The sequence below is a fragment of the Acyrthosiphon pisum genome, chromosome X, assembly GCF_005508785.2.
Source record: "Acyrthosiphon pisum isolate AL4f chromosome X, pea_aphid_22Mar2018_4r6ur, whole genome shotgun sequence".
In the NCBI taxonomy this organism is placed as follows: domain Eukaryota; kingdom Metazoa; phylum Arthropoda; class Insecta; order Hemiptera; family Aphididae; genus Acyrthosiphon; species Acyrthosiphon pisum.
In genome coordinates, this window is record NC_042493.1 from 56,295,797 (window position 1) to 56,316,562 (window position 20,766).

At 28.1% G+C, this 20,766-nt stretch overlaps 1 protein-coding gene across 1 annotated transcript in view; it reads left to right on the forward strand.

Annotated features, from left to right (window-relative positions):
• The window catches only part of LOC100166454 (mitogen-activated protein kinase-binding protein 1), an 18,979-nt gene extending 6,059 nt beyond the window's left edge, over nt 1-12,920 (forward strand). The window contains exons 4-29 of the mRNA XM_029487347.1: nt 3,000-3,213; nt 3,293-3,505; nt 3,573-3,755; nt 3,813-3,973; nt 4,032-4,167; nt 4,228-4,425; nt 4,491-4,666; nt 5,053-5,206; nt 5,301-5,435; nt 5,519-5,722; nt 5,787-6,043; nt 6,244-6,336; nt 6,395-6,674; nt 6,816-6,875; nt 8,668-8,763; nt 8,828-8,946; nt 9,015-9,230; nt 9,291-9,400; nt 9,472-9,608; nt 9,671-9,773; nt 10,920-11,033; nt 11,110-11,204; nt 11,269-11,428; nt 11,490-11,607; nt 11,681-11,832; nt 11,887-12,920. Of these exons, the coding sequence (XP_029343207.1) occupies nt 3,000-3,213; nt 3,293-3,505; nt 3,573-3,755; nt 3,813-3,973; nt 4,032-4,167; nt 4,228-4,425; nt 4,491-4,666; nt 5,053-5,206; nt 5,301-5,435; nt 5,519-5,722; nt 5,787-6,043; nt 6,244-6,336; nt 6,395-6,674; nt 6,816-6,875; nt 8,668-8,763; nt 8,828-8,946; nt 9,015-9,230; nt 9,291-9,400; nt 9,472-9,608; nt 9,671-9,773; nt 10,920-11,033; nt 11,110-11,204; nt 11,269-11,428; nt 11,490-11,607; nt 11,681-11,832; nt 11,887-12,143 (4,141 nt within the window). The 3' untranslated portion in view covers nt 12,144-12,920. The remainder of the gene's footprint in view (nt 1-2,999; nt 3,214-3,292; nt 3,506-3,572; nt 3,756-3,812; nt 3,974-4,031; nt 4,168-4,227; nt 4,426-4,490; nt 4,667-5,052; nt 5,207-5,300; nt 5,436-5,518; nt 5,723-5,786; nt 6,044-6,243; nt 6,337-6,394; nt 6,675-6,815; nt 6,876-8,667; nt 8,764-8,827; nt 8,947-9,014; nt 9,231-9,290; nt 9,401-9,471; nt 9,609-9,670; nt 9,774-10,919; nt 11,034-11,109; nt 11,205-11,268; nt 11,429-11,489; nt 11,608-11,680; nt 11,833-11,886) is intronic.
• The last annotated feature ends 7,846 nt before the right edge of the window (nt 12,921-20,766 follow it).

The following is a 20,766-nucleotide window of genomic DNA, read 5'->3' on the forward strand; positions in this document are numbered from 1 at the left end:
CAAACTAAAATATTGTTTTTTTTTGTGTTGTGTGTTCCTTTGAGATATTTAGACCATGAAAAATTTATCAGAAAAAATATACAAATATTAGAAGCCCCTATAATTGGTTATTAGTAATAACTTATTACTTATAATGCATGACTTAAAAAATAAGTAATATACGCTTACCCATTTTATTTTATTTTAATAACTTAAATAATTACAATTTATTCATTTCAGTTATTTTTTTTTTATCACAATATTACAAGAACTATAATTATTATAATATTATTTTTAAAACATAAATCATGAAAAAATATTAGTAAGACAAAGTATTATAAGTATAAAATCATTATGTTTCGTTTTTTTTTAACTCTCATCAAAATCTTTGTAGGTAGTTTGATTTATCAGTATTATTATAAAAGTTTTTAATTAATGGTTATCTAAATAACGGTCGGTAATTGGTATTGAAAAATAATGTTGGATGAATTATCACGAATAAGAGAATATCTGAATATGTCTAGACGTACAACTTGTACTGTACAAACTCAAGCAGTCGTGCCCGCGCTCCCGATAAAATAATTATAATAATCAAATTAAATTAAAAATATTTAATATAAACTAAGTAACTACTTTATAACATTGTTAATATAGGTAAGTAAATTACTAAAGGGGATTCGATACCGTGATTTTCTGTTTTGGTTGACATAGGATTTTAAACGGTTCTTTGCCAAACATACCAATTAATCTAACGAAGCCATAAGAATTCTAAAAACCGATTTGAATTTGTTGCCAAGTCTACTTGAAATTGACTTTCCCACATTTTTGATTTTTTGATTTTAACTTCCCCGAAAATTGAAATACAACAATTTATAATACTCCTTTTAATATGACATTTTTAGGAATTTGGGGATAATATAAAAAAATATGGGAAAGTCGATTTCAAGTAGACTTGATGACGAATTCAAATCTGTTTTCAGAATTCTTATCACTTCATTAGATCAATTGGTATGTTTGGCAAAAAACACGTCTAAAATACTATGTACACTGTGTGTTAGACGAAAACAGAAAATCACGGTATCGAATCTTCTTAAAATCATAAATTTATACTGTGACCATCTATTTTAAACATTTTTGAATTGTTATATCTTATTAGAACAGCTTATGAGGAACCTTGTATTAAATTTTCAAGGTTTTTGACCGAGTGAAATTTGTTTTAAGTTTGAACAAAATGTATAAAACAAAACTAAAAAAAACGGGTGGGTGAGTGGCGCTCTGCTGTACAGTAGGTTACAAGTGGGCCACTGTAATGAATGGTTTTAATTTTGAATATAATATCATTGTATATGAAAAACGGTTCTGAGCAGAGAAGATTTGTCAGCCTAGGATATTTTATACTATTATATTTAGGTACAGTAGAAATTCTACTAACCGGGACTATGACGGATAATCGAATAGACGGTTTACAGAAAATCAGTTATAAACTTATATAATTATTTTACAATGTGTGTACATATTTTCATACAAAAATAATACAAACATACATACTATACAAAATAATCCGTCATCTTATTTTGTTTCTTCGAAGCTTGAGCTTTTTGAGCGGAAATGTTCCGTATTAATATCTGCGTGCAGGGCCGGATTGGCACGGCAAGTAACCGTGTAAAACTGTAAAAGCCGCGAAAATATTGAGTTGATCAAATCATAAGGGGGGGACCCCAGTGGCGTATTTACGGAGGGGATCAAAGGAAATCTAAGGGGTATCAAATTATGTAAAATTTATCGGAGTCCTAACTTAAGGCCTCTAGCTTTAAAAGTGGGGTTACTGGATAAAATAATTTCCCCTCCTTGACAAAAACTTAAATATGCCACTGGGGGAAACTGACTGAAAATAAGTTAAGAGTTAAAAGTTTAAAAAAAAAACTATGCTCGTTTTTGAATTACAACAAAATAGTAAAATAACATTGGACGTTATTTGTGGAAAAGGGTTCAAATCCCTTTTTAAAAATTAAATATCATACTTTTGTTTTGAAAATTATTTTACACCGGATTGACTGGTGGCACTGATATTTGGCCAACTCGATTGATAATATTATTGAAAATGAGATAGCCATTTAATTTTTAAAAACGGACTTGTGCCCTTTTTCACAAACACCGTCTAATTACTTTATGAGAAATCGAGTGAAAATCCAATGTTGTACGATTAAAATTTTAAACGCTCATAAAAATTTAATTTGACTTTCCACTAGAGAATTTTTTTTTATAAATATAGACACACATGAAAAATTATGAATTTATAACTCAAAATAATTTGCACATTTTCATTATTTTTATGAATTTTTTCAAAATTCTAACTTCAGATAGGTACTTTTTAAAATAAATGTGGATTTTTTTTTAATTTCCACCTACAGCAACTTTCGAGTAATCTTGTATTACATTTTCAAGTTTTTTGACCGAGTGAATGCACCAACTAGATTCACTTTCCCACCGGTATAGATACAGAAGTTGAAAACCGGAGCATTAGTTCAACGACTAGTCATGTACACAGACTTACACAGACACAAATACAATTTTTTTTAATACATTGTAAAATCAATACATCAGTTGCTCTGCTCAGAATCTAAAATTCATACATTTCAAATGTCTATACATAGCTTGAAAAAAATCAATATATTTTGAAAATTGTACCATGTGTAGAAAGTGCTAATATACATAATATGGTAATTTTTTTAAGTTATACCAAAAAACACATTGTATATATTAAAATCAATATATTTGTAGCTTTATTCTGAATTTAAAATATTTTATACTTCTAAATTTCTACTAAGCAATCTATTATAATTCAATTATTTTATTTTTGTGGTAAATTTCAAATCGGATTTTAATGTTATTAGATGTAGGTTTATCATACAACTTGTATTTATATAATTTTAAATGTATGCATTGTACTTCTGTTACATTAAATTAAATTAAATTATACATTTTTATTTATTCCTGATTGTGCTTATAATTATTTTTAGATGTACTGTGGTATTTCACAATCCAGTTTTGGGTACCGAAACACATTTGTCTAACATTTGTAGAAAGTCAATAACATGTTTAACATTTTCATCTGATGGAAGATATCTTGGTACTGGGGAATGCGGTCATCAGTCGAATGTTAGGGTTTGGGATATGGCAGATTTTTCTCAAATAGCTGAATTCCCAGGCCATAAATATGGAATAAATTGTGTGGTAAGTTTTAAATTTGATTAAGAACCACTATTTTATAAAATTAGGTTATTACAATTTTCAAATAATTTTTCATTTGTAGGCTTTTTCTCCCAATCAAAAATATTTAGTTTCTGTAGGATCACAACATGATATGATTGTGAATGTTTGGGAATGGAAATTAAATTTGAAGTATGCATCTAACAAAGTGTCTGCTAAAATTAAAGCTATTGCGTTCTCAGATAATGGTAACTTTATAACAATTGGCAATAGACATGTCAAATTTTGGTACTTGCAGTCTTCTAGATCAGTTACAGTAAGTTAAAGGTTTATAATTATTTAGTTATAAATTAAAATGTTGTCATTATTTCTTATGATTTTAGTACAAAGAACCAGTACCACTAATGGGTCGGTCAGCTATTTTAGGAGAGCAACGGAATAATGATTTTATTGATGTTTGTTGCGGACATGGTGAACTTAAAGATTACACCTATGCAATAACAAAATCTGGGTTATTGTGTGAATTTAATAACCGTAGATTGTTAGATAGATGGGTTGAATTAAAAGTAATTATAAATGATATTAATATATTTACAGTCATTATTTAATTAAATTATTTTTAGACTACTAGTGCCAACTGCATGGCCATTGGTAATCAGTTCATTTTTGTTGGATGCGCTGAAGGTATTGTAAGGTGTTTCAATCCAGGAACTCTGCAATTTGTAACTACCTTACCTCGAACTCATTATTTAGGCGTTGACGTAGCTCAAGGACATGATATAAGGTAATAATCTTTACAAATTAATTTTGTTTCTTACTTTAAAATAATCTTATTTATTTAGTCATATGGCCAATATTCCACCAAATGCGAAGTATCCTGATGCAATAGCACTTGCTTATGATGAAACTAATATGAAGGTCACCTGTGTTTATAATGATCATAGTTTATATGTATGGGATGTTAAAGATATTAAAAGGGTAAGTGCACTATCATATATGTTTTTTTTTTTATATCTCATCCAAAATGTTTTCAATCAGGTGGGAAAATCAAATTCCTTTCTATTTCATTCGGCGTGTATTTGGGGAGTAGAGATGTATCCTGCATTAGAGCATGATTTACAAATTCCAAAAAATTCATTTATAACCTGCTCAAGTGATGATACCATTAGAGTTTGGAATCTAGACAGAATAGAATGTGATAGAAAATCTCTTTATCAAAAGAATATCTACAGTAATGTAAGCGTGAATAATAAATTTAACTTTAATGATATAACTAAAATTGTTAATTTTCAACTTTTTAGGAACTTCTTAAAATAATTTACATTGATCCAGAGCTAAATTTTATCAAGAATACAGAATTAAATTTAGTTGATAAAAATGATTCATCATCATACGATGGACGAAATGGTGTTCGAGCGATAAGAATTAGTCCTGATGGTGTACATCTTGCATCTGGTGATCGTTCTGGTAACATAAGGTAATATGAATGTTGAAGTTTAATTAACTTTGTTATAATCTTTTGATTTTGTTTAACTCAATCATTATTTGTTTCTAATATTAAGTTCATAGAGATGTTGCCAAAAAGGCATTCTCCTGTTTTGAATCACATTTTATTATTACTTATTGTATTATAATGTTTATAAAGTTATATACAAATTGTAAATTTGCTGTTTTTACTAATAAAAAAAAAAATATATATCATCAATCTAATTTTAATTAACATCTATTTTTTAAATTTTTGAGGGATATATATTTTATTTTATATTATTGTGAAAACAAAATTTTAAATTAAAATCTCTGTATAATGTGATATAAATATCTTTTAAAGTGTGACATGAGCTTTAATTTTTGTAAATTTAATAGGGTTCATGATTTGAAGACTTTACGGCAGGTTTGTTTAATTGAGGCCCATGACGCTGAAGTGTTGTACTTAGATTATACCAAGTACAGTGACAAGATCAAGTTATTTGCTTCAGCTTCAAGAGATAGATTGATACATGTATTTAATGTTAATAAAGTTAGTAACTAATAATAGTAATAAGTAACTTTCATTAAAACAATGGTTCTTTTGAACAAACTTTATTAATAAAAACAATGTATATTTTTTGCAGGGATATGATTTTACACAAACATTAGATGATCATTCTTCATCAATAACTGCTGTTCGGTTTATAAACTCTCACAATAAACTTCAAATGGTTTCTTGTGGAGCTGACAAATCAATTATATTTCGAAATTTCAATGAGGTTAATTAAACATGAAACTGATTGTTGTGCATATTACCCTGTTTTAATAAATTTAATATCAATATATTATTCGCTTATTTCAGTCAGGCGATAAGAACCAAGGAAGTTTTGTACATGATCATTATGTGTCAGGAAAAACCACATTTTATGATATGGAAGTGGACCCTAAACAGAAACATATTATGACTGCATGTCAAGATCGAAATATTAGAGTATACAATACAACATCTGGAAAACACATAAAAACATTTAAAGGTTCTGTAGGGGATGAAGGCTCACTTATCAAAGTAATCATTGTATTTTTGTTACTTAAACATAAATTATGTATTATTTAAAACTTGTATTGAGTAGGTAGTATTAGATAGAAGCGGATCATTCATTGCTACTAGTTGCACTGACAAAACTCTATGTGTATATGATTTTGTTGCCGGAGAATGTTTGGCTACTATGTATGGTCATTCAGAACTAGTTACTGGATTAAGGTTTACTAATGATAGTAAACATTTAATATCAGCTAGTGGTGATGGTTGCATATTTGTTTGGCGAATGCCATCTGACATGGTCAAACATGCTAATTCCAATAAAAAACAAATATCTAGAATTGAAAGGTAAATTATGTTATATTATAATTATGTGTGATGTATTGCAAATACACTTTAAAATTAAACTGCAATACATTTTGTTTAAAAAAATACATTCTAAATTTCAATAAAATATTTTTTTTATTAAAATTCTGTTGAGTTAATTAGTAATAAGAGATGATAACTTACATAAATATTGTAATGATGTATTATAATTTACATTTTAGACCTGTTCCAGTTTCGATTACTGAAAATGATACTATATCATTTGTACATAAAAAAGTTGAAGAAAATGAGACAAATACATTTAGTATTCCTGCGTAAGTGGCAATTTTTGCTTAATGTATTGCTTAGTATATAATCATTTTTATCTAATAGAGATGGCCACCAACTACCATTATGGGCTAAAAACCAAGTATCTGATGATATTCCAACTAATACATTATTAAACACTTCTCAAAATCAAATAAACGCCCCCAAAGGACAATGGGCTCAACGAGCAACTAGTTCATCAGAACCTAGTAGTATTTTGCAACTACCTATTAATAAAGATGACTCTGATTGTTTCAAAGACGATAGCTCTGTAGACAGTGGTACTGAAACTAGCAGATCCATTTACCCTGAAAGTCAAAAAGAGTCATTAATAGTACCAAAAAAGGTAAATCAATACAATTTTATTAATTTTTTAATATATTCATAGTAATTAATGTATGCAATTAAAATACATTCATTACTAATTTCCAACAAATAAAACAAAAAAATATATGTACTATTTACAATTTGATTGTTATTTTTTTAGACAATGCGTATGCCTCCTGTATTTGTTCCACATGATTTTGAAGAAAATACCTTAGCTCATGTAAGTGTTGTAACAATAATATTGTAATGGAATATATTTTAGGGTTTTGATGAAAACCTTATGTGGTAGATATCTATTGGGTTTTTCAGGTATACTTAATTTAAATTAATGATATTAAGGTCTTTCATTGTAACTACCCATCAATGTGCAGAGGTAACCAATTTCAAGTGTGGTGATTTATATTAGACTCATAATATTCATTTATATTTTTAATATTATTCGTTAATATATAATATTAGCTGAGACGACTATTGCTCGGGTTTTATGATTGTTCAACTCCTCTTGTGTGTAACACGCTGTGAAAGCAATGTCTTTTTAAGTGTAAATTATATTATACAGTAGAATCCGCTTAAAGGGGACGCCACTTAATGGGGACACCTGCTTAATGGGGACATTAATGACAGTCCCAAATGAATGTATTATATGTAAAATTCTTCAGTTAATCGGGACAGTCGGGATAATGGGGACAAATGGGTCACCGCCCGATTAGTGATGGGCACAACCGAGTGAAAACTATCGAAGTACTCGATAGTTTAAACTATCTAATTACTCGGTTGTTTTATAAAACTATCGAACTATCGAAAAACTATCGAACTATTGAAAACTAATCGAACTATCAAAATTTTTACTTTTTAGGTAAGGTTATGTATTATTTACTATTTAGCCATGATGTTGTCAATGTTGTCATTCGAGATTCGACTATCGAGTATCAAGGCTGGTTATTTAATTTTTTATATTTTTGCCTTTAAAATGTCTATCCCAAATTATTATCAAGTAAATTCAGTCGAAAATACCGAAAAATCACTCGATTGTTTTTTTTTAACTCGATAGTCAAAACTAGTTGGTACTAGACGTATGCAACTACTGAAAGAAAACTATCGAGTGAATTACTCGATAATTTTTAAAACAATCGATGAATAATAATATCTATTCAATTGAAAAATCACTCGGTAGTTTTTGAAACTATCGATAGACAATCGATAGTTAAAACTAGTCCCAATTAAGCGGATTCGACTGTATTTTAATTTATAGCCATACCCACGGGCGTTATCCGTGCGATTTGCTTGCTATTATGCATACAGTGTACTATTAGGTAGGCAATCTACCTGCGGTAGACTGCAGACCCGTGTGGTGTGTATGTAAGTTTATAATTTAACTCTAAAGTATCGAAGTTATACGATCAATTAAATCAAAATCCTAACCTAACTTTGTAACTTACACCGATTAATAAAAAAAAAAACCAAACATTTGTAAGAAATAATATAAGAAAAAATAAACAATGCAATTACTAATAATAATTAATATTAAAACCAATAACAACCATTTATAAACATACATCTGAAAAAAAATAATGCAAAAAATATGTCCACCGAGAAACTGTGGCTTGAATTCAATAACCCTTTGAGGACCTCCCCTGGTTGGACATATTAATTAAATTTTTTTGCAACAAAATGTAGCTCCTTCCCCGTAGTCTAATCTATCTCTGAACAAAATTTCATCGAAATGGGATGAACGATTTAGGAATGTATAAACGACAAAGGTGGAAACATTTTTTGTCTTATATATATCGATTATATCAACTTTTAATGGATTTATTTTTATTTACATTTACACTTGCAATTAGGTTCATTTCAACTAGCACTATTTTTTATTATATATATATACGACAAATGTTTTAGTCATGTCTCATGTGACAAAAATGTTGATTCTGAAACACCCTTCCCAAAAAACATATTCAATATTAAATATTTTTTTTTGTTACTATTTTATAACCATTAATACAATTATATAGTTAACATCTGAAAAGACAAATTCACAAACCATGTCAGATATTCAGCGTATTCGTAATTTAACTGACGACAGTTCATTAGGCAGCTTTAAAAATGAGGTAATTATGAGTTTTATTAAAATTTTAACTATAAGGAATTAATGTGTGTGTGAAAAATGTTTAGGAATTGGAAAGTAATGATCATGATGGTGATATAGAAGATTCTGAGAGTGAATGGATTGGTAACGCGAAAATAAAAAACACTGTTCTGTATTATCCATCCAATAACGATGATCTTATCAAGTAAATTCTTAAATAATTTATCTTTACAACAATCAATCAATAGAAAACTTTTTTTTTATTTTATTTAGTGATTATACAATTACAAAATTAGATTCTGATGCTCTTAGAATGTCTCAAAGAAAGTCAAAAGCCATTAAACAAAAAGATCGTTTATTATCATCTGGGCTTACTGATTTATCTAGTCATTCAATGTCTGGCAGCCAAGGAAGTGATGATGATGATGATGATACTTCAACTCCAAGTGTTGATCACTCAGATAAAAATTTAACAATGTTTTCAACTAGGTAATAAAACTAAAATTTTAATTTTAAATATTAGTTTGTTAAATTATTTATTTGTTTTAGTACTGAAAGATTAGACATGATTGAAAAACGAGAACAATTTTTAAAGAATACTTTTGAATCGCTTGGTGGTACTGAAACCGATTTTCAAGACAACCAATACCATTTCCCAAGTAAGTTTTGACTAAAATAATTTAAATAATAATTTGCTTAATTATCTTATAATTATTTGTCAAATCTGTAGGTAAGAGAAGTTTATCTTCTCAGTACAAAGGAAACAATAATGGTTCCACTGTACAACAGAATACAAATATTGAATCTCAAAGTAAAAGAGAAGAACTTCAACAAAGGATTGAAGAAACTCGAAGAACTTTACAAAACGTCTGTAGAATAAATTATTTTGTAACTAAAAGATACTATTATATTTTATTATTTTAATTTAGTTGGGAGCTCATTCCAATTTAAAAACTAGTCAAAGTATTTGTGATTTAAGTAGAAATTATGGGAAATCTCCATCGAAATTACCAGTTCGCAACCATTTATCAGGTATGGAATGTTTTTTCCTAGATTAATTTCTATATTTTCTATCTATACCTATATTATGCCAATTCACTGACTATCCTAGTTTTCTTCTGCACCATAAAATAATATTTGTTAAGAACACAACAGTGTTTTGATGCGTGCATGTGTGGAATTGACACTTTCTACTAATTGAACCTACAATCATACACACTAATAATAATTAACTACACATATACACATGCGTGTCATGCACTCATTTACTAAACAAATTTTTTAAACTCAGCTCCTTAGAAATTACTGGTTTTTAATCCCTTTAAGCTTTAAAAGCTTAAGGGGTCACCATTCCAAAATTTGTTTTCTGTTTGGGTCGGGTATATTGATCAATAAAGTTTTTCTGCACATCCACAATTACAACTCTAATTCAGTTTAAGGCAAAGGGAATTATTATAACTTAAAACTTTTTATAAAGAAGAATTTTCTTGTGCACTGGCCACATTATTTTAACATTTTTTTTATTTTAAAGAAAGAAGAATTTATCAATGGTTAAAAATAAAATAAATTAAGTCAAAGTAATACACGCTAATCTTGATAAAAAAAAAAAAAATAATTAAAAACTACTTGGTCAATGTACAGGAAATATATTTCCTTGTAAAATGTAAAAAGGAACCTCTTTTTTAACTAAACTTAACCAAAGAGTCATACTCTTGAAAGTTTGAAAGTATGGAATACATTTATTGTTATATATTACGTACGAAAAATCCAAATATGTTAATGTTGAAACTTGTGGCTCCTAGATGTGTTGTTACTTGTCTTGCTAACGTAGCAAATTTGAATTTACTAAAACTAATTTTGTTTTACTGGCTTCAATATGAGCGTGAGATGACCTACTATCAAGGTTAAAATAGGCTCAAGCAATAACAACACAAAATCGGTTGTGCTGAGCCATGTTAATGTGTATGTCACGACAGAAACAGCGTAATATTCAATTTCAGTGTTCTCTCAATAAATCTTTTATTTTTTTTCCTCATGGTATTGGAGAACGGAGCAGGAACTGCTGTTAGCATCACTTTCCCTACTCTCTCTCTCAATAAACCTAAGACTTAATAACTGTATATCATTATAATATTACAATCTTAATTAATGTATTTTATTTTATGTTCATATTTGTAGTTGATAAACAAACAAATGGAGTTGGGACTATGCGCAGAGTTTGTTCTTTAATAGATTTGTCTTCGAGTACTCCAATTAAAGACTGTCAACCGTATAATACATTCAATGGTAGTGGTAAGTGATTTCAAACTAATTTTGATTGATGATGTTATTTATCAAAGCTAATATGTTTATATTTTGTTTATACTAGGCTCGGATAATTCAAAAACAAATTCTAAAAGTTTTTCAAAAAAAACTGTTGTCAGCAATATGCATAGAAGTAGTTCTGTCAGCGTTTTGGATCAAGTATATTAATTAAACATACTATGTCCAAATAGAAATACATGAATTGATTAAATATAATATTTAGAGTGATTCTGAGAGCGATGCCAGTCAGTCTACCAATGGTGGGAAGAAAAGCACAACAGCTGTACGAGTTATGAGACCAACAATATCGTCACAAAATAAAATTATTATGAATAAATCAAATCTTTTACGTAGAAGAAGTACAACTTCTTCACAATCTACTAGTAAAAAAGTACCCTATAGTTGCATAAAAACATTATTTATTAATTTTAAATTAATTTTCAGCTGCTCTAAATATTATTGGACATAATGAAGATTCTAGTTCAGAAGAATTTTTCACATATTTACATAATAATAAAACAAATCAAACTATGCATTCCAGAATAAATCCTATTGTACCTAGGTATACAATATATAATCCTTTTATTTTGTCTAAATTGAAATTTGAAATTAAATTAGTATTGAATTATTTACAGTCGTAACAACTCTTCTTTAACCAGAAGTGTGAGTGAAATGAATCTAAAGAGTCCGTCAAGTAAACCATTAGAAAAGTCAAGAAATCGTAGTAATGATTTGACTATCAAAACAAAAATCAGTGGAACGATAGGCCAACAAAAAAACTTAAAGAGTACATTTTTAAATACTGTAAGTTTTCATAAAATTATACTTATTGAATTTTTAGATTATTTATCTTTGATGGCTGATCAACTGTTTCAAACGACCGACAAAATTTTGGAACATACAAATTGTGTCAATGTCAATGATAGACGTATAACTAAAGCAGATGTTACTGATGTAATGACAAAACTAGAACAAATTGTTAACAGTGGCGGCATGTTTGCTCATCAAAATTCAAGAGTAGCACTCAACAGTACTCAACAATATTTAGATATTCTGATTGATTTGATAAAAAAACGTTTGTCACTTGAAGTCATTTAAATCACCAATTGTCAATATTTTCCACCTTAAATTCTATTGTTTGCTATACTTAATTTTTAATATCTTTAAGAAAGAATGTCCATCTAATAACTAATATTTAATTTTCATACAGAATAATTTTAACAATAATTAGATTGTCAGGTGTGTAAATGCACATTCGAGGATATGTATTATTGTACAAGAATATTGTTTGAATTTGTTAGAAATGAAACAATGGCTCTCTAAGTTATCTTATTGTTTTTTGTTTCATTTTTTTAAATGATGGAATGATAGACCATTTTTATATAACATTAAATAACTATCAACAAGTTAGGTCATTTAAAAAAGTTAGTCTTTATTTTTCTTCTGAAAGATTGGAACGTTTTACCAAAGAAAAACATAAAAATGATTTTTCACATTTTATTATTGTTTGACTAGTTTTATTAGCTCGAGTTCCTGATTGTTCTTTATCTATATCAGTCGATATTTATGATGTGCATGGGGTTCTGAATACTTTTTTTTTGTAGATAACATGTTATTTTAATTGTTTACATCAGAGTCCATTAATGTAAATGGTTAGATGTCGTCCCAACTAGCTACGATCAAACTGTGTATACATACATTTTTATAATACCATAGTTATTAAACCTAACCTTGTTGGAACTAATAGACTAATTTATATAATCCGTCCAAATATATATATATATGATAATGTTTATCGAAGGTTTACTAATTTATAGTGGTTTAGTGATGACACTTACATTACCCCTCACCAATCTTCATGGACACTATATGTAATGAATTATAATCCTGTAATAATTTATTTTATAGTAGAATATTTGTATTGTTGTTAAATAGTTTAGTTAAGTTAAAACTATACGTTTATTTTTAAAATTATATTCTTGTCTTGTTAACCTTTTTTTCTTATTGTTATTTAGATAATTATATTAGTTTAATAATTTTATGTTTTTTTTCCAATTCTAAACGTATTAATTCTAAATGTATACAGACTACAGTATTACAATATATGTGCCTTTTATTACAATATATTACTAGTCATGTTAAGTAATAAGGTTTAGTTAAGATAATTAATGCAATACATGCAAGTACTTAACCTTCCATTATGTATTAGTTATTGTTAAAGGTGGAAAAATAATGAGAAGTTGTATATATTTTGTTTATTGAAATATTTCATATTTTATATAAAAATATTTAATTATTATTATAGTTATTTTTAACTAAATCCGTCCAGATATCTTTAAATACAATTTTCAAAAAGACGCTCATTATTTTTATCGCATCTTGACTGACCTTATTAGTTATAATCAACAGTATTTATGATAATTATTTATTATTGTGAAATAAAATATTTAAACACATACATTATTAAATTGGTTATATATGTTATTATATAAATTCTATTAATCTTTTGTTGTATTTATTTAATTTTTCTAAATAACTTTTGTTTTATATTTGTATCCCTATATTATTCTTTTATAATCACACATAATATATTTCACATTTTGTTTGAGTAACTGCAGTTAACATAATTTTTATTTGATTATGTTTCTAGATTATTAATTTCAAATATGCTAACTTTTAATTTAAATTACGATGAATTATGAAATGTTAAAAGCTGGTATTATTTCAATCGAATAATTTTCAAGTAGCATATTATAAGGAAATGTATTATTGTCATTTATAAAAAGCTAATAATGTTGTTAAAAAAAAAAATAGTAACAACTAACCGTGATATGAATAAAAAGACTATTAATAAAAAAAAACATAATATGTGTTATTTCTTAGGTATTATCTACATTATAAGTAAATGTATGTAATTATTATATGGCAAAATGTACTAAAACTCTAAATAAAACTGTAATGCACCTCAGATTGAGTGTTTTTTGATGTCTAATAGTGACCTATACATGTGTAATGGTCAGCCTTTATAATCAGTGCTCCACAATCAGTATATTATAACTAACCAAGTGTCCAAGTAACTATGCCAGGTGTCCCTAAAAACGTTGTAATGCTAATAATAACTATTAACTAATTAATATAAATTTTTGTTGATATTGATACATTTGTTTTATTACTCAAAATCATTGCTATGCATTCACACACTAAATAAATATTATGAGAAACCAACTTTTATAAAAAAATATCATTCTTACTTATGTTTAATATTTTTAAACTTCTACCTATTAAAACAACTTATGAAGTATACCTTGTATTTTATATTTAATCTTTTTTTTTATCGACATTTATAGAAAAAAACTAAAATAAATGGTGTGGGTATATAAAATGATAAAATAAACTTTTTGTGAACATTTCAAGTATCTACAGTTATTCGTTTTTGAATTGAAACAAAATAATAAAATCGTTAGATGAGAAATCGATAATTTATGAGTGAATATGCTATGTCGAAAGAAATGTAACATTATGAGCTAATACAAATTATAATGGAACTTTCCAATAAACCGTTATTTTTTGTTATACCTACATAATTTTTTTATTAAGTGTTTGAGGTCTATATTCTTAAAAAATTTGTAACCCATTATTTTGTAGTAAACTGGCGTATGGCGGTCTACATATTATACGCCGTAGGGCAGTAATTTTGCTTGACGCAGCGCCGCTCTTGTTGCAGGCTGTTGTGTTGGGAGGGCGCGGGTAGGATTGAAGAAATGTATTAGGCAAATGCTTGACTTAATATAATACAAGATAATTTATTAAGTTTAATGATTATGACATGATATATCGTTTATACTTTGCAATATGGTGCCCACAAAATATTGGAAAATCGTCTTTATTATAATTACAAATGTTTATATTCCGGTACAATAATAATATAAAATTATATCGGGTGATTATTTTATCATTGAACACTCATTAATTCAAAAAGTGTAAATTTTTTTACATAGTTTCAAGTCGCTTATAAAACAACGTTTTTCTTAAAAATTTATATGGATAAAAAATATTTAAAAATATAATTTTTTAATAATAACGTTGTTTTATATGCGACTTGAAACTATGTAAAAAAGTATTTTCAAAAAAATTTACACTTTTTGAAATAATGAGTGTTGTTTGATAAAAGAATCAACCGGTATAGGCCAAACATGTGTACACAAAATGGGGAGGAAACTCCTTGTAAATACGTCCCTGATTTCCTAATGAACCGTTCAGATTATAGAAACGAAATCTTTTATTCGTTCAACTATGCCAACTATACGAAATATGTATTTATGTAAGATGTACCCAGTGTTGGGTAGTAACGTAACGGAAGTAACGCGTTACTGTAACGGTGTTACTTTGCTTGTAACACGTTACGTAATTTCATTAGAATTTTATCCAAGAAACGAAAATGTAATGGAAATTACTTTTGATAAGTAATTTCTATAAAATAACGCGTTACAGTTTCGAATTATTAAGTACCTACCTATTGCCAAAAAAAAATATATATGTATAATGTGCGTATTATTATGTTAACCAATCAATCTTATATATTTAATTTTAACTTGCCACAATTCAGTTTTCAATTGTTTTGACATTTGACACGTCCAATTGCACGGTAAATCACGAGAAAAATTATTATTTAATTTGATTCCGTAGAACTTTTTGCAGAACGTTTCGCAGAACGTTTCCAATGATATATATTATAGCGTGGACTAATGAGTTATATACGCTCCTATTAACTATACAGGTTTTATAAATAATTTAGTGTTGTACAAAAACTGTTCAATTTGAAAATACTTATTAGTTATTACTATATTTAGAATTGACATTAGAATACCTATAACATTATATTTCTGATGATTTAATAGAATCGAAATATTTATACATTACACCGTTATAAATCATTATAGCCATTTGACATTTGGCATTTATAAGAAACTGTTTATTTTTATAATTGTATAAGTTAGTATTGTGTTCTATATTATGTATTATGATCTTATTTTCACAAACATAATATTTAATAATACAAATACAAGATTGAGTGCTATTATTCCTTATTTGGTGTCAGTCGATCAGTTGACACTCTACAGATAAGTATAGGTTTATGTTGTCAGTTTGTGACACAAATACATAATATACTTAACTATATAATGATTAATTACTATTGATAAGTACCTAGCTACAATTAATTAGTACTATTTTTTAATAGTCATAACTCATAAGTAATTACTATTGTAATATTGTTATGTAAATATGTATTCTGTACATCCTCTTTTTTTTTATACACATTTTTTATGTTATACCTTTTTACCATAGGTAATGTATTTCTATAAAAAGTTACATTATAGCCTGCAAAATGATAATTGCCAAGAAATTTGAAAAAAAAAATATTTTTTTTTTTTTGTAACGAGAAAGTAATGAGTTACTTTTCTATTTGAAAAGTAAAGTAATTTCACTACAATTTTATTTGAGTAACGAGTAAATTAACTTAATTACATTTATCTCTAAGTAACGAGTAAAGTAACTTACCCAACACTGGATGTACCACTGAATGTCTGTGATCGAAGATAATTTTAAATTACTTTTAAACAAACTATGACAATAATACATACATTTAAGATTAAGGCAATATTAGGTACGCCAATTTAATACATAATATTATAGGTACAACTTTCAAATTTCGTTTATACTATACAGGGTAGGTTAATAATGCCAATTTGTTTTTTTACATAAAATAAAATATTCATAATAAGTTAACATTTTAAAAATTATATAATGTACTTATGAAGTCTATAGATCCTTTGTATATATAAAAGAACAGGCCTGTTTTATATACCAATTTTCTGACGACACTATTGAACTTTTTTCCAATTTTTTTTCATTGAGTTGTTCCAAATACTTTCCTAAGTGTCATCATGCCGATCGATTTTTAGTGGGGGGGTGGAGATGAGTATATTGTATTTTACAGGTTACGATTTTTTGGTGTGTCATTAAAATAATTTAACGATTTTTTTCACAAAGTTCTTCTAAATGCTTCTCAGAGTGATATATTATTTCCATTTTTATTGTTACTTAAAAAAACTGCAAATCCTGTTGTTTAAGAAGCCTCAATTTTATCCGTTATTTGACATTTTAGTAACTGAAGATTGAACTGTAATATGTTTTATGTTTGAAATATACCCCTAACGTTTGTTGTTTGCGAGAAAATATATGTATGCACATTGCACAGACTGTATAATCGTTTACTCACTTAACGGCAGAAGACTGGCCTAAATTATAAACTACCTACAAATTAAAATAAATTTTGTAATATTGTATAGTTTTGATTTTTGATATTAAATATGTAAAAGTTGTATGGAAAACACCAATCACTTTATTTTTATATCATGACTGGTTGAATTATATAAATTGCGTTATCAAAAAAGTTTAGGTTTAAATTTTACATTAGTAGGTACCAATAACAATTAGTTAAAATCACGATTCAAGATTTATCAAATGTACCTACCTATTAGCTTTATGACTTAATCTATTATCGAAATTCGAGATACGCCGATACACGTACGCACCGCATTTTAGGTGTGTTCAGGGGCGCAAAAATATATATTTACTTATGACAATTGTCATAAGTGATTTTAGTGGACCTTTGTCATTCTATTGTTATTTTATGAAAATTTGTTTAAGGGGCCACACTACGGTCATTATTTAAGGGGCAACATTTAGGCAACTTCCATTCTTGTCATAGCCGCCCGGGATCTATGTGTTAGTTGTAAATGATTATTAGTGTGAGTGAAATTGAACGCGGGTATCCTCTCTCGTACGCGCATGCACATGTAAATAACTCGATAACCATATAAATTTCACTACATTAATTTTACAAAAACATACAGTTGTACAGTTGTTTTGACAGAATTAAAGTTAGTTAACGTTGTCTGATTTTGATTCTGAAAAAATATTTTAATTGAGCAAAAAAATGTCTGTAGATTGTACGAAACATTTTTCCTTTTTTATATTAATTTTAATTTTAATTATGATTCGAAAAAGTTCATATTTTCAAGTTTTCAATTACAATTCACAATAATATTAAATTTAGTTTTTACAAAGTGCTTCGTAGGATCTATAGACAATTTTCTGGTGAGTTCAAATTTTTTTTCAGACTCAAAGTCGGACAACGTTAACCAACTTGAATTTTGTCAATATTGTAAGTCTTTTCAGCTAAAATTGACGGCAGTAGCGTGACCCTTAATAGACAACATAAAACCTATACTTGGTAAGGTAATTATAAGAAATAGGTGGGTGTCAACATTTTATTTGCAGGTGTCATAGGTAAAATTTTGGACTTGGGCGCCACTGTTCATTTTTTACCGGACAAAGTCGCGTGATACAGCTAGTATAATGTAAAAATATAAACTTAACTCGTTATATCGAACGGGCTTCCAGATCCACCGCTGCGATAAGATAAGACCGTCGCATCCAACGACGCGATGCATCATAAAACCGTTCAATGAACGATGCCCGGTCTCTAATAAAACAATGATATAGGCACATTCGCAGAACTAATAATTATGACGGCGTCTCACTCACACGATTCTTCAGAGCTCAGACTATCTGTGTTCAGTGTTCACCGTGTTAAAACATAATATATTTATTTAATCAGTGGCGTAGCGAATCATGTTTTTCAGAAGCAATTGCTTCTGGTTTCTGGGGGGTGGTGGTGGGCCATAACCTCATAAAGCCAACATGCACGATCAGTCTTTGAACTTAATTTTGGGTGATATCTCACCTCCCTATTTGAGCATCGTACATATCAATTGGAGTAGGATGTGGAAGGTCATAATAATATGTTGGCTTCCATATGATTTAAAGTTCGCTACGCCACCGTATTTAATTGATTTATTATCTATAATAATTGATTTGCAATGTTTCATTTGAACAAGTCATAAGAAAGTGTGCAAGAGGCGAAATCTCGATAAATGTTTTTTTTAACATCGATTTGATCAGAAATCTATGTTAAAAAATTAGTATTATATTATTATATTATATAATTATTCTATATTTTCAATAAAACGTATTTTATAATCGTTAGCTTATTAATAAATATAAAGTAATATTATGTCAATTGTTACCACACTACAAAATACAAATAACTATAACTCTGTAATAAAAAAAAAAAATTATTTAAGTAAAAGATTTTCACCAAGAATATAATATAGCTTCCCCCCTCGGCCCTCATATTATAACCGTAATCCGTCCCTAGGCGGAGTTTATGGTTTTTTCGAAGGCAAATGCCAGCGGGACCTATCTATATTTTGTGTCATCTTTAGGGGCCCCATCTAAATTACAGAGAAAATGTTCTGATAGTGCCACAACTCTCAGATAAGTTTTGCACGAGGCCCCTTTTATGTTTTTGCCGATTTTATTTTTAATCTCAAATCCACTACCCCTATTGAAAGCACTGTTTACTACTGTTAGGTAGGTGATAGATTAAAAATAGATACTGAAAATATTATGAACTTTAGAAAGTCATGATTACGACTTATAAGTGTTTGTTTTGTGTTTAGGATTTTTATATTTGGTACTAGCGTTGTAAATTATTGTACTTATAATGAATAATAGAAATTTTAAAAATAAAATTAAGTAGGTAGATAGGTAGGTTGTAAGTATATCGTATATGGGATTATGATATTATATTGTTGTTGTACAGTAGGTACCTATGTAGATACATATACATGCATACAAATTAGTAATTACAAAATATGTTTGTAATATTATACAGGAATGATAGATAGTAACTGGTATATGAATATATTGAGTACGTGCTTCCACGTCCTTTCTGTTTGACAGATAAGACATAAGAATAAACAAATAACAATAATAGCTCGTACTTAAAAATATCTATTGCACCTAATAATAGCGTTCCTTCAAACAACACACATGCCCAAGTGTCTATATTATATTCTAAATTCCAACTAATAATTTATTGAGAATGTCAGTGGCACCATTTCTCTCTCTGACCCACGAGCAATATATACAATTTACGTTTAGTAAAATCAACCCTGGTTGCTATTGGTTATTATATAGGAGAAATAATTACTAGAAATTAGTATAGTAATGAGACAGTATAGCATTAGACATTTTGCTCCCCAATGTAAAAAAACATTGACGTGGGGTCTGTCCACGGGAAATATAATATCCTCTTGACTTTTTTAGTGTTTGAGTAAAGAAAATAATCTATCTATTGGTTTTAAAATAATAATGCTCAATATAAATTCTATATTGAAAATAGAGTAAAAGCAGTTAATAACATGAATGATTGAATTTTAGTTGGGTACCTACCTACGTATTTAGTTAGGTATTTGTGCTTATATGGCTGTATGATAAATATACAAGATGGCAATCCAATTTTCATCTACCTACGTCCTACATAGACAATTTTTTTTCAATACAAATTGTCTATGTAAGTACTTACATAAAAGTTGGATTCCGAGCGAAGCGATGTTTTTTTTCTGGGCTAGTTGATCAAAACATTTGCCATTTGCCTGTTGGAAGGCCTTTTTTCCAAATCACGGACTGGGCCTTTTCGAGCCAGTCTGACACTGTATTTACAAGTTACAACAAATGCGGGTGTAGCGTCCTCTTAAGAACTGTATTACCAATGTTGCTACGCAAGAATTCTTACGATATTTAAATTTTT